At 40.7% G+C, this 14,210-nt stretch overlaps 2 protein-coding genes across 8 annotated transcripts in view; one reads left to right on the top strand and one right to left on the bottom strand.

Moving 5' to 3' along the window:
- The window catches only part of SDCCAG8 (serologically defined colon cancer antigen 8), a 275,423-nt gene extending 267,250 nt beyond the window's left edge, over window positions 1–8,173 (top strand). For all 4 annotated transcript variants that reach the window (XM_030812583.1, XM_030812584.1, XM_030812582.1 and 1 more), the window contains one exon: window positions 5,967–8,173. In XM_030812583.1, the coding sequence (XP_030668443.1) occupies window positions 5,967–6,020 (54 nt within the window). In that variant the 3' untranslated portion in view covers window positions 6,021–8,173. The remainder of the gene's footprint in view (window positions 1–5,966) is intronic.
- The window catches only part of AKT3 (AKT serine/threonine kinase 3), a 356,898-nt gene that overhangs the window by 6,750 nt on the left and 335,938 nt on the right, over window positions 1–14,210 (bottom strand). For all 4 annotated transcript variants that reach the window (XM_030812589.1, XM_030812590.1, XM_030812592.1 and 1 more), the window contains one exon: window positions 5,802–5,904. In XM_030812589.1, the coding sequence (XP_030668449.1) occupies window positions 5,802–5,904 (103 nt within the window). The remainder of the gene's footprint in view (window positions 1–5,801; window positions 5,905–14,210) is intronic.

Raw genomic sequence — 14,210 nt, 5'->3', positions numbered from 1 at the left:
TGTCACCCCCAAGAGGAGGGTGCTCTGCCTTTGTCTGAAGGATAAACACTTCCATTCTTGTAACACTGTTTTTCTTTTCTGTATCCCATTCTTAATGCAGAAGATTCTAAGAAATGGGATCAAGCTGGCATTAGCCAAAATTTCTGACCCCTAATGTACCAAAAGATATCCTTGTATCAGGTGAGAACTGATCCATCAAGAAGCATTTGTGGCTCCCTGCTGTGTGTAAGACACTGAACTCGGAGGCCCTCTCTCCTGCAAACAGACCACTGTAACTGCAGTCAGCATTTCTAGAAGGTATTGAGGTTTGGGGAAATCTCTACCTCCTTATAAAGTTAATATTTGTACCAAGCAAGTCACACGCATCTTTTAGATCAAATACCTTCAGCAGTATTTTTAGCTACAGTAAAAACGGAAGGAGCTGGGAATGATGGTGTGTCCGCGGTTGAGCCCCAGAGTATAAAATCTCTCTAGAGAATACAGGCAGCTAAAACCTTAATGTTCAGATTCTGACATGTGCCAATCACATTTCAAATAAACAATTTTCCTCACCAACAGCTTTATTTTGCTCAGTGTTTCTGCACAGCAAACATGCAGCTGGCTCTGGACAGCAGTGGGGAGCCTGATGCTTGTCCTGCTCAGCTAGGAAGGGCAGGAGATGCCTGGGCTCCTGGGGCCATGGCCAGGACTCACTCCAGCTCGGCAAGGTTCAGCACCCAGGTTAGCCAGATGCTCAACAGGGGCAGGTGCTGGACACCCTTTTGGAAGAGGAGGGACTTTTGCTGGTGTCAGCTAAGAATTGAGGGAGAGCCTTCATTCTGTCACTTCAGTAACACATTCATCACAATTCTGAATCTAGGAAATTTCACAGATATCCTTGAGGGCCCCAATCCTTGATATTCTTTAAAGCCAATGATCTCCCTCCATCATTCCTGCCCCCTTCTGTTGTCAGGCTTGGTAACAATGAAGCGTGAACATCTAATCATGGCCCTAAAAGAGCTGAGAGCCTGGGCAGGGGCTGCGGTGGGAGGGGAACTGGCGGAAGTGGCAGCTGACTCTGAGTCAGAGCCTGTCAATGTACACAAGTTAGTTCCTGCTGTGAGAGGCTGTGCATAGGGAATAGTGATGATGATGAACATGAACTATGTTTTCCAAAAACACTTATCTCGAAAAAGAAGACAATGATCAATTCTACACGCGACATCCCTTGAATCCCTGCATCCAAGGAATATCAGTTGCTTGATTTTCTTAGAACATTTAACGAATGTCATTATATGGCAGTAAAAGCGACCAGATCTCAAAGAAACCCTCTTTTTCTGTAAGAGGAAGGCAGAGGACCATCAATGGCGATAACGAAAGATGACACATTCCCAAATCTGTTCCATTATTAACGCCAGTGAGGACAATCTGGCATGTCACTGCAGCTGTTTGTAGAAAATGGAACATTTTGCCTTTCTAACTGCTGATCTGTTCTAAACAATAACTGTATTCTGTTTTATACAAGCAAGGTGGCAAGTGGGAAGACAATTGCTAACGAATGGTGCTACCCTGGACTTTTATCAACAAAACCTCTGTGTGTTAGCAGTTAGAGAGCTGCAACCGTTTCTTACCAGTTAAACTATTCAAAGCTGCAAGAAAAAGGTTATGTTCAATGTAATCACCGTTACAGTGTTCAAGGTTTCACTGATTCTCATTTTATCTGCCCCTTAAGGGAATCTAGGATGTATCCAGGAACTGTCAAACTAAAAATACTGCCCCTTTGCCCTAGAAGAACCCAGAAGCTGCAGTTAACCACCATTGAGGCTCCCCTAAGACAGGAAGCCTAGGGCCCCATGGCCCCCCGTGCTGAGCACTGTGCTGTGCTGAGCCACACAGACAGCCGGAGAGGCTGCTGAACAGAGGTGCCTGCAGATGCGTCGATGCTAGTCTTTGCCTGCGCACACTCTGCTGAGCTCTTTCATCTGACTTTCCTTGCTACAGAGGTCCTGAATAGGGAAAAACACACTAAGTCCACAGCGCCCTCCCCACCCCTCAATTGTGGTGTGCCCTGTCAGAAACAGATGACACCGCTGGGCTCTCATTTCTGTACTGTCCAGGGCCCAGGAGCAGGGCAGGACTACATCCCATTTCTGACACCCACAAAAGCCAGCCTTTTTTTTTTTTTTTAAAGACAGTCTTGCTCTGTCGCCCAGACTGGAGGGCAGTGTTGTGATCTCAGCTCACTGCAGCTTCTGCCTCCCGGGTTCAAGTGATTCTCCTGCCTCAGCCTCCCGAGTAGCTGGAATCACAGGCATGCACCACCACATCTGGCTAATTTTTGTATTTTTTTTGTAGAGAGGGGGTTTCACCATGTTGGCCAGGCTAGTCTCAGACTCCTCCTGACCTCAAGTGATCCACCCGCCTTGGCCTCCCAAAGTGCTGGGATTACAGGTGTGCACCACTGCGCCTAGACAAAAGCCAGACTTTTGTGGTCCTACATTTGCAGGTGGATTTTGATAACCATCTTGAAAGTTACTACGATGTACAGGCTTCCTAGGTATCTCTGTCTCAATCTAGAAGTGAACCTACTATCATTTAAAGACACCAAGGTTGTAGGGCTTTTACAGCATGATTCATGTCTGAAACAACACATGTTATTTAAGAACAGAGTTGCTGTCAGTGGTAAAATATGACATGCCAGGAAAAACATTCTTGATGGCTTCTATATTGCTGATTAATGAAGCCAAGGAACTAGGTTCAAATTATGTTCTAGAAACTGTGCTGGGGGACTTCTAACACCTTCTAACATTTCAGTCTCATTTTAGAAGTCCTAGAAACTGAGAAATAAAATGCACACTAATGACAAATTCTCATCAGGACAAGTGCCCCGTGGGTGTCGAGTAAGGAATAAGGCAGGTAAGATGAATTTCGAAGAGATTCTGGTCCTTGAAAGCTAGGGCTTTGAAATTCAAGTCAATCATAAGCAAATGACTGCCTAGCTAAGAGGCATATTCAACAGTTTCTAATTGACCTTATTTGTAACCAAATCCATTTTGATTTGCTCTGGTCTTTCTGGTCTCACATTTCTGAGCATCGCATTCGTCAGCCCTGTCCGCCGGCCCTCCACTACACCACTCCTGCAGCCAGGTGCTTGCTGCGTTGGGCCTGCCATCCCCCTAAATGGACTGGCCCACAGCATACAGTAACACTACGGACTAGCCAATCGGTGCTTGAGCAGAATTGAAAATAGGGTGATTCAAATTGGCAGAACTCTCGGTGCCTCTCCTAAAGAGACGGCTTCTCAGGCACACGGGAGGACAAAAACAGGCCACCGAGAAACTATCAGCCCTGCTCCCCGCTTTTCCAGAGGACAAAGTGACCAGCCATTGCCCAGAGCTGTAAGGGGCAGAGGCAGGACACAAGGCAGGTTCCCCAGGTCTGAGTCCTGGGCTTTTTCAACCTCACTCCGTGTCCCAAATTGGGATTTCACTTTTAGCTTTCTGAAGTAAAATATCTACTCGTGGCTTGACATTTTAGAGTCTTCTTATTTCTATGACTTCCAAAATAACACATTTACTTGCTCTAAAGGTGCGCAAATGCCAAATTCTCTATTTAAGAATGGAAACTTTCTCAAAGAGGCTGAGACTGAGGACAGAGGCCTGTCAGGACCTTCCTACCCCAATATCTGCTTTGGATATTCAGAGCGGAGGCAAGCCTGGGTGTCCTCCCGACTCTCAAGTTCCTAGGCCCTCACCATATTCTGTGTATTCATGCACCTAACAAGTATTACTGAATACGCACACTGTGCCAGGCACCTAACTAGGAGCTTGGGCTAACAACGAATGAGACAAACTAGATCCTTCCTCTCCAACCCACTGCATGTTAGTGGCGGAAACAGACACTAACCAAACAAACAGAAAAATACCAGCAAGTAAAGGTGCCAATGTAGAGAATGAAGAGAGAGAGGGAGTGTTGTCAGACTGATGCTCTTCAGACTAGGAAGTCAAAGAAGGTTCTCTGATGGAATGACATGTAAGCTTAGAGCTGAAGGACAAGAAGGAGCCATCCAAATAAGATTGGGGAAGAAGCTTTCCAGGCATGGACACATAAATACTGTCCCCAGAGCCCAAGGCATGGTGACGTGTGGCATGTTCAAGGTGTGGCTGGAACCCAGGGACAGTGGGGAAAGATGGAACAGGAAGAGGTCAGAGAGGTGGACAGGGCCCAGATCAGTCAGTGCTGTGCAAACCAGTGTGAGCAAGTTTGGATTTCGAGTGCAATGGGACGGCACCGGAAGGTTTTCAGCAGAGGAATGATGTGGTCTGATTACAGTTAGGATTAGATCCAAATGAAAGGGCCTAGCAAAGGCTGTATGGCAGGAACTGCCCATGGGCCGATCCAAAAACTCACTGGTGTTGCCCAGCATTTTGGACAATTCTAATGCCACAGTCTGTGCTGGGGACAGAGGCCAAGGCCTATGCCCATTATTTCCACTCAGCCCTGAGCTCCTTGCCCATGACTCCACAGGTTTTCCAACATTGTCTGTGACTCTTCGTGATTCTAAAATTCTAGCAATGGCACAAGACTGAGTGGAAACTCTGCCTCACCACAGGATAGACCATGAGTAGCTCACTTCAATGTATTGGTATTTCACAACTTAGCCTGGGCATCGGTCAAGTGGTAAGCCCTGCTTCTGGCTATGGCTGACCCAACTTCAGGACCTGGAGCACCTTAACTTTATGTGAATCTAAAGAAAGAAAAGCACACACACATCATTATATCTTCACTTTCAGGGTGTTCACAGTCCCCTTGTCGCCAGACCATGGTCCCAAGATTAAGACCTTTTGGCCCACATGACCCCTCGTTTGCCTCTTGACAGTAGAATCTGTTGCCCGTGACCATGTTTGGCATTAGCCTCCAATCTCCCCTCTCCCAGACACTGAGTCCACATCAGCACTATTGATGAATCTGCCTCCGAAAAAGGAATGAGAGGAGAAGACATATAGGAAAGGAATCAAAAAGAAAAGAAAAACTGCGATGTGAACCAAAAGATGTGTGACTTGAAGCATTCTTGCAGCCATCCAAATATTGCCCCAAAACACAATCTTATCCACATTCTTAAGTTAATGATGATACACACAGACCTCTGTCAGCATGAAAATGTTTATCAATTATGTCTGATCACCTTTTCCCTCATTACAGCTCCACTTATTTATGGTATTTCTCTAAGTGTGAGCCACACTAATGTATATGAATTGACTTGAAGTGGTACATGAACACACAGTTTTCATAAATATGTAATTTATATGTATCCAAAAGAACTAGCAAACTAAATTATGTCTTCACAGATAATACTATTTAAGAGAGAGCTAAGTAAAAAGGAGTGACTCTACATGAATTTTAAAACTATTAAGTAAGTAGGAGGCCAGAATTGGCAAAATTCTGAAGGTGATGTGGGAATGAATGAAGTCTAGGAAAGAGGGGAATCTCTTTCACAATCCTTTCAGTTGGTGTCAAAAGAATCTATTAGAGAATAGTAAGGAAGGGCTAGTCTGTAATTTCATCTACAATTTCTCTCTATATAATTTGTCCTACCCAGAAAAGCATTTCTTGCAGTCTTTTGATACTACCTGTCTTTTGACATTTCTACTGGGAACTCAATATTCTTAAATTCAATTCAATATTCAATATTCTTAAATAGAATGGAGTAAGTCACTGTGGAATTTGATCTTGAAAATATGAGTTTTTTAAAGACTGTTTTCTTCAATTACATTTGGAGAAATTATATTAGAAATTTATCGTTGCCTTCTAAATTTACTTACATTTTTCAGGTGGTGTTATTGTAATAGTCTGAGCTGTAAATTCTTCATCAAAATATCTAGTATCTGTCTCAGATGTTACTTGAGGTTTAAAAGGAGGTACAAGCTGTAAAAAGAAAGAAAAAGAGTTTTATTAGCTGATTTCAATTCAGGAAAATTCCTTTCTAGGAAAAAAGCAGAGAGCATGAGTTAAATGAACAGCACAAAAGTCTACAATGCTGAGTCACTGTGTAAGGGGACATGATATTTGGCTTCCCAGTCAACAGTCTAAACAAACCGGTGGGTAATTGGTGGTTCTGTATAAAATCTAATGGATCACAAAAAACAACAAAGGAAAACCACAGAATAGGATGGGAGAGTGATATTGAAAAATCTGTCCTGGTTTTTTTCCCCAATAACAAACATACATGCAAAACCATATTGATGGGGAGCAGTGTACCAGGCTGTGGGCTCTTCCTCGGGCAACCTCTTTCTAGTGCTAGCTGAAGAGGGTAGTAATAAAAATACAACTTAATAATACAGCTATCACCAGGTTACAGATGAGAGTACTGCCTCTGCCCTTCGTAAAGAACTATAACTTTGTACTTTGCTAAGAATTTGCTGATAAGAGATGGGCATCGATGCCTGCCCTGCTCTGGAAAAGGGTTCCTTGGCAGCCCCTGAAGTTACACGCAAAATCTTGCCCACAGCTTTCATCAGATCCTCAAAGGGGACCACAACCCAGAATAGAGTAAGAGTAGCTCCCCTGGGATTGACAGGGCAGGAATCACCTCATTCGTGCTGCACCTGCGGCAGGCATGGGGGTGGGGGAGGCAGGGGTGGAAGGAAAGTCTCAGGCTACTGGAGGTTTCAGGAGCCACAGCCCTATGAACCTCCACAGTTGGGAGGGAGAAGGAGCTAACACGAGGCTCCTGCTTCTCAGGGCTCTAGCCTTGAGGGATAGGTGGAACCCACAGGTTCCTTCTAGCACAGGATGCCCAGTCCCAGAGCATTAGGGTTAGAGTGCGTGCTCTGCAGAGTATCATTCAGAAGAGGGGATGCTGCTTTAGAATACAGATCTGACGGGGATAGGAACATGGCAAACAGAATGACAGAAATCAGCATGTTTTATAAAACTTTTACAGAAACAAATACACAATTGGCTTGAGATCAGTGCGTTTTCCCACTCTTTCTGTCACCAAATTTATGTTAAATAATAAGGCAAAATCTTTAAATTATTCTCTAGACAGAACTATATTTTTAAGAATCGTGGGATGAGCAGAATTAAAAGCAGGTTTTCAAAATAAAGGACATTTCAGTTTATGGTGCATGCTACAAAGCATTCTTAATCTCTTTTTATAATTCTTTCTGTTTGCCCCCAGCACACAGCTATTCTAAGGTCTTCATGATTAGCAAGCACTCCTTTGGGGATGAACCAACTCTACGTCCCACTGATCAGCTGGTAATGGCGACTAATCCCTGAACTGAAACAAACTCCTCCACCAGTGGTAAGGAGAAGCCTGCCATGGTGCCAGACCATATTTCTTTCTAGCTGCTCTGCTGGATCCCTGGACATGAGCAAGCAGGTCACTCCACTGCTAGAAACCCTCCCTCTGACTCTCAGGCTAAATGCATTCTCTTCACCAGCCTCACATATCACATGCACACGCACAGGGAACCCCAGAGGTGACAAGAGGCTGGAACAATTTTGTTTTTTGTTTGTTTGTTTGTTTTTTAGAAAACCAAGGGGGTAATTGCCCCTATCTGGCAGGAAACGGGAAGACTGGAATTCTGGTTGGGTTTTTCTGATTTACTATTCTACAGATGTTCACAAAATAGGTCTTTATCCTTCCAATCAAAAGTTAACCACAAGAAATTCCTGTGGCTGGAATCGGCTTCTCTCGGGCACTAGGAGCAGGTTTGCTCACCTCTGCCCCATCCTTTTCACCTGGTTCTTTGTGATGTCAAAAATTTAAATTTGCCTTCAAGTTAGGGGAAACTTGTCCTTTTAGATGAGAGAATGATCACCTGTAACTTTAACAAACTGAAACCTATCTTAACACAGTTTTCAAAAGATTACAGGGGAGCTTAAAATAGTCTGTTTCAAATGCCACGTGTACTGAGGACTTTCCTGACTGCCTTCTTATATTAAACAGCTATCCTCTCCTTCACTTTCTATCTTCACATTGCTTTTTCTTCAAGACTCTGCGACATCTGATACACAGGCACGTATACATACACACATATGATATACGTATATTTGTTACTGTCAATGTCATCACCAATAAAATGTAAGTTCCACGAGGGCAAGGACTTTAAAAAAAAGTTTATTGATGCGTAATTAACATACACTAAACAGCACACATTAAGAATATACAGCTTGGGCTGGGTGTGGCAGCGGGCGCCTGTAGTACCAGCTACTTGGGAGGCTGAGGTGGAAGGATCACTTCAGCCCAGAAGGCAGAGGTTGCAGTGAGCCAAGATTATGCTATTGCACTCCAACCCAGCCTGGGCGAAACAGTAAAACCCTTTCAAAAAAACAAACAAAAAACGGGCAACTGATACGTTTTGACATATGTATATACCCATGAAACTGTCACCAAAATCAAGATGATGAAAACATCTACCATTTCAAATGTCTTCTTCTGCCCATGTGTACTTCCATCCTCCCATCCCCTGCAGGGCATGACTGACATACTTTCTACCATGACTGATTTGCTTATATTTTTAAGAATTTTATGCAAATGGATCATATAGTATGTACTCTTTGTCTGGCTTGTTCGTTTAGCATGATTACTTTGATATTCATTCATGTCATCACATGTATCAATAGTTCACCCACTTTGCTGGGTAATATTTCAGTACACAGATGTATCACAATTGACTCACTCACCTGTCAATGAACATAGGGCCTGCTTCCAGTTTGGGGCAATTACAAACAAAATTGCTATTAACTTTTATGTCCAAGTCTTTGTGTAGACATATGATTTAATTTATTTAGGACAAATACTAAGGAGTGGAATGGCTGGGCCATATGGTAGGTATACATTTGACTTTTCCAGAAACTGTCAAATTGTTTTCCTTTATCATGTTAAAAAAAAATCCCAATTCCTAATTCACTCAGAGCATTTCATTTTTTGTTTAAACAAATTTTAAAAAAGATGGATTTTTCTTAATTTTTTCTTTGCACCATTTGATATAATCATTTCCTTCTTACTCTGTTAATAGGTGAACTATAGTGATTGGTTTTGAATGTTAAATCAATATTATATTCCTAGAATAGACCACACTGGTAGTGATTCTTTGTATCTATTGTTAGATTTGATTTGCTAAAATTAAATTAAACATGTTAGCATATATGTTCATTAAGAATATTGGTCTACAGCATTCTTTTAAAAATCTCTTTGCGGGCCAGGTGTGGTGGCTCACGCCTATAATCCCAGCACTTTGGGAGGCCGAGGCAGGCAGATCACGAGGTCAGGAGATCGAGACCATCCTGGCTAACACGTTGAAACCCCCATCTCTACTAAAAATACAAAAAATTAGCCGGGTGTGGTGGCGGGCACCTGTAGTCCCAGCTACTCGGGAGAATGGTGTGAACCCAGGAGGCGGAGCTTGCCATGAGCTGAGATCGTGCCACTGCACTCCAGCCTGGGCGACACAACGAGACTCCATCTCAAAAAAAAACAAAAAAAATCTCTTTGCATATTGATATCAAGTTGATACCCTCCTCACAGAATGAATTGAGAAATATTCTCTCATCTTCAATTTTCTGGAATAATTTGTATAGAACTGATAATATTCCTTAAATGTTTGGTAGACTTCATTGGTGAAAATATGTGGGTCTGGTGTCTTTGTCAGAAGGATCTTAACCACAGCTATAATTTCTTTAGCAGGTACAAGGCTATTCATGACATCTATTTCTTCTTGGTAATTTATATCTTTCAAGATATGTGTCCATTTCAGCTAAATAGTTGAATTTATTGGCATAAAGTTATATATAATGTTTCCCTATTATCCACTTAATACCAATAGAATCTGTAGCAGTATCAACGTTTATTTGTCTTCTCACTTTTCTTTTTAGTCAGGTGAGAAATACATCAATTTTAATGATCTTCTCAAAAGCCCAGTTTTCCTTTCATCAATTTTCTCTATGATTTTTTGTTTTCTATTTCATTGATTGCTATCCCAATCTTTATTTCCTTTGTTCTGTTTACACTGTGTTTAATTTGTTCTTATTTTTCTAATTCCTTTTTCTTTTTCTTGTTTTTTAGAGACAAAATCTGGCTCTGTCACCCAGGCTGGAGTGCAGTGATGTGATCATAGTTCACTGATGCCTCAAACTCCTGGCCTCAAGCAATCCTCCTGCCTCAGCCTCCTGAGTAGCTATGACCACAAGTGCACACCAGTATGCCCAGCTAATATTTTGTTATTTAGAGATGGGATCTCACTATGTTGTCCAGACTAGTCTCGAACTCCTCTACCTTGGCCTTCAAAAGTACTGAGATTATAGTTGTGAGCTACTGTGCCCAGTCCTAGTTTCTTAAGACAGAAGCTAAGGTCATTAATTTTACACTTTTCTTCTTTTCTAATGTTTAAAAATATCTTTTAGTACTATAAATTTTATTTAGTACTATAAATTTAAGTATTGCTTTAGCTGTATATCACAGCAAAACACACTGTGTTTTCGTTTTCAGTCCATTCAAAATACTTTCTAATTTCCCTTTGATTTCTTCTTTGATCCATGGATTAATATTTTCCAAGAACTTGGGGATTTTCCACAGATCTTTCTGTGTTTTTTTAATTTCATTTCCTTCAAAGAGAAAATGTTTTACAGTACTTAAATCCTTTAAAATTCATGGAGTTGTTTTGCTCAACATATGGTATACTGTGGTAAATGATCTGTGACCTTGAGAAAAATAAGTGTTCTTATGTTGTTGGGTAGCGTGTTCCATAAATGTCAATTAGATCAAGCTGATTGACAGTATTGCCCAAGTTGTCTATAACCTTACCAATTTCTCTCCAATTGCTGTATCAATTATTTGAAGATGGGTATTGAAATGTCCAATAGTAATTGTAAATTTGTCTATTTTTCCTTATATTAGTTTTTGCTTCATATATTTTGTGTTGTTATTAGATGCATGACTAAGATGGTTAATACTTCTTGATGAAATGACTCCCTTAATTATGAAATGATCCTCCTTATCTCCAGCAATATTACTTGCTTTGAAATCTACTTCATATGATTTAATATAGCACTCTAGTTTTCTTTTGATTAGGGTGAGCATAGTATATAATTTTCTGTTCTATTCATTTTAATCTACTTATATCTTACATTTAAAGTTGGTTTCTTACAAGCAGCATATAGGTAGTTCTTGCTTTTTACCAAATCTAATCTCTGTCTTTCAATTGTAGTGTTTAGAACATTTACATTTAATGTGATTATTGATATGATTAAGATTAAATTTACCATCTTGCTATTTGTTTCCCACTTCTCTCATCTGGAACTTTGTGTTGCACTAATGTGATATTCCCAACTCCTAAAACAGTCCTTGCCACATAGTAGCATTCAACAATATTTGTGGAATAAATGAATCAATCATTCGATCTTGGAGCTAAGATGTCAGTGAGCATGTAGCGTACCTTTTTAGAGATTAGGAAATTGAAGCTGACACTGGTTAAATGGCTTGCCGAAAATTATACAAATAAGAACTGGAGTGGCAAAAACCTAGGTTTCTTGATCTCAAGGTCTTTTTACTGTAACATTTACAATGTGAAGGCTTTGAATGAAAACTACTTTTGCTTTTGATTGTTTCTCTATACATTAGTCAGTCAAGATATTCATTCTGGGAAGCATTATTCCCCCTTCCACTTCCCCTGTCCCTGAAGGTGAAGACAACTCAGTGGAATATAAACATTTGTAGAGGAAGCAAAGATCCTACATTACGTATATGGGGAACACTGTCGGGTAGGGCTTGTAAAAAATTGCCTCTGTACAGCTGGGCGCGGTGGCTCATGCCTGTAATCAGGCAGATCAGGAGTTTGAGACCAGACTGGCCAACATGGTGAAACCCCATCTCTACTAAAAACACAAAAATTAGTTGGTTGTAGTGGTGCATGCCTGTAGTCCCAGCTACTTGGGAGGCTGAGGTAGGAGAATAACTTGAACCTGGGAGGTGGAGGTTGCAGTGAGCTGAGATCGTGCCATTGCACTCCAGCCTGGGTGACAGAGGAAGACTCCATCAAAAAAAAAAAAAAAAACTGCCACAGTACTTGAACAGAAGCAGTCCCACAAAAATCATTGGGATGCCCCAACTTTATATTTCATTACAAATTTCTAGAATATATAATATTCTTGAGTAGTCTTCATAAAGTTTATGGAAAATCTGTATTATGAAAAAAACATGCACAGATTTCAAAAAATTTCTGCACCAAAATTAACTCATACTAACTTGTTATAACATGTCTGTACAGGATCAAGTTTGAGGCACTAAGAAGGATAAGACATCAGTATGGACAGAGCCCCTACAAGAGCAACATGAATTCTAAAATTGAAGCAAGAACAAACATTAAATTCATGGTGAAGCTTGGGTGGAAGAATGATTAAATCACTGATGCTTCATGAAAAGTTATGGGAAGTATGCCCCAAATAAATCAGCAGTCTAAAAATGGATAACTTATTTTAAGAAGGGACGAGACAATGTGGAAGACGAAGCCAGCAGCGACAGACCATCCACATCAATTTGCAAGGGAAAAAATTAATCTTGTTTGTGCCCTAATTCAAGAGGACCAATGATTAACAGCAGAAACAATAGCCAACACCATAGACATCTCATCTGGTTCAGCTTACAGAATTCTGACTCAAAAATTTCAGTTGAGCAAACTTTCCACTTGATGGATGCCAAAACCATTGCACCCAGATCGGCTGCAGACAACAGCAGAACTTTCAGTGGAAATTTTAAACAAGCGGAATAAAGATCCTGAAGCATTTCTTTGAAGAGTTGTAACAGGAGATGAAACATGGTTCTATCAGTATAATCCTGAAGATAAAGCAATGGGTATGAAGAAGTGGAAATGGTCCAGTCTAAACAATATTGGACAGGTCAAGGGCAAAGGTCATGGCAACAGTTTTTTGGGTGCTCAAGGCATTTTGCTTATTACTTTCTGGAGGGCAGGAGAATAACACTTGATTATAAGCACTTGGAGAAAGTTGGCCAAAGCTTTAGCAGAAAAACTTCTGGGAAAGCTTCACCAGAGAGTCCTCCTCCACCACGATAATGCTCCTGCTAAATCTCTCTCATTAAACAGGGGTAATTTTGTGAGAGCTTTCATGGGAAATATCCACCTTACAGTCCTGATTTGGCTCCTTCTGACTTATTTTTCCCCTAAACTTAAAAAAGCTTTTAAAGAGTACTAGTTTTTCTTCACTTAATATAATGTAAAAAAAGAATGCACTGACACAGGTAAATTACCAGGACATTCAGCTCTTTAGGGATGAACTAACTAGCTGGTATCATGGCTTATAAAAGTGTCTTGAACTTGATGGAGCTGATGTTGAGAAATAAAGTTTATATTTTCTGTTTTTATCTTTTAATACCATTTTCCATGAACTTTTTGAAGTCCCCTCATATTTACTTTAAACAAGAGCTGAACAAATTTCAAATATTATATTATTATAAGTTGAAATGTGTCCCTCCAAAATTAGTATGTTTAAGCCCTAACCCCAAGTACCTCAGAATGTGACTCTATTTGGAGATAAGGTCTTTAAAAAAGTAACTGCATTAAAATGAGGCATCAGGGTGTGTCTTAATCTGGTATCTTTACAAGAGGAGGACATTTGGACACACAAGTAGACGCACTAAGGAAAAACCATATCTGAAGACACAGGGAGAAGACGGCCATCTGCAAGCCAAGGACAGACACCTCAGAAGAAACTAACCCTGCCTGCACCTTGATCTTGGACTTTCGCCAGAAATGTGAGAAAATGAATTTCTGTTGTTTAAACCACCTGGTCTGTGGTATTTTGTTACAGCAGCCCTAGCACATAAATACATTAATTTCCTATTTCAGCTTTAAACCAGTATCTTCATCTCTTCTTTTTCTCTAACCACATCTCTCAAAACATTTCTCTATCAACTGACTGAATGTAAATTCCCATTTAGAAAAGATAGTCATAAATACTTCTGTAAATCTCAGCTACTTTCATGGATCAACTCAATGAACAGCTATAGTGTCATTAACTGCAAACAACATGTTTTTCTGACAAATGCACTAAACTTGAAACAAATCTTTATTTGAAAACCAATTTGCTTTCAGAAAATGTAGTATCCAGTGATCTTAAACAAGAGGATAAAGTTTCTGGGTTCAAGACATCAATTTTCATCTCACTGAAAATATGCAACTTCAAGTCCATATGGTGACAGCAACGTTGAA

Source organism: Nomascus leucogenys, chromosome 5, assembly GCF_006542625.1.
Source record: "Nomascus leucogenys isolate Asia chromosome 5, Asia_NLE_v1, whole genome shotgun sequence".
Lineage (NCBI taxonomy): Eukaryota > Metazoa > Chordata > Mammalia > Primates > Hylobatidae > Nomascus > Nomascus leucogenys.
The sequence above is the reverse complement of the archived record's forward strand: the minus strand, read 5'-3'. Positions and strand labels throughout refer to the sequence as shown.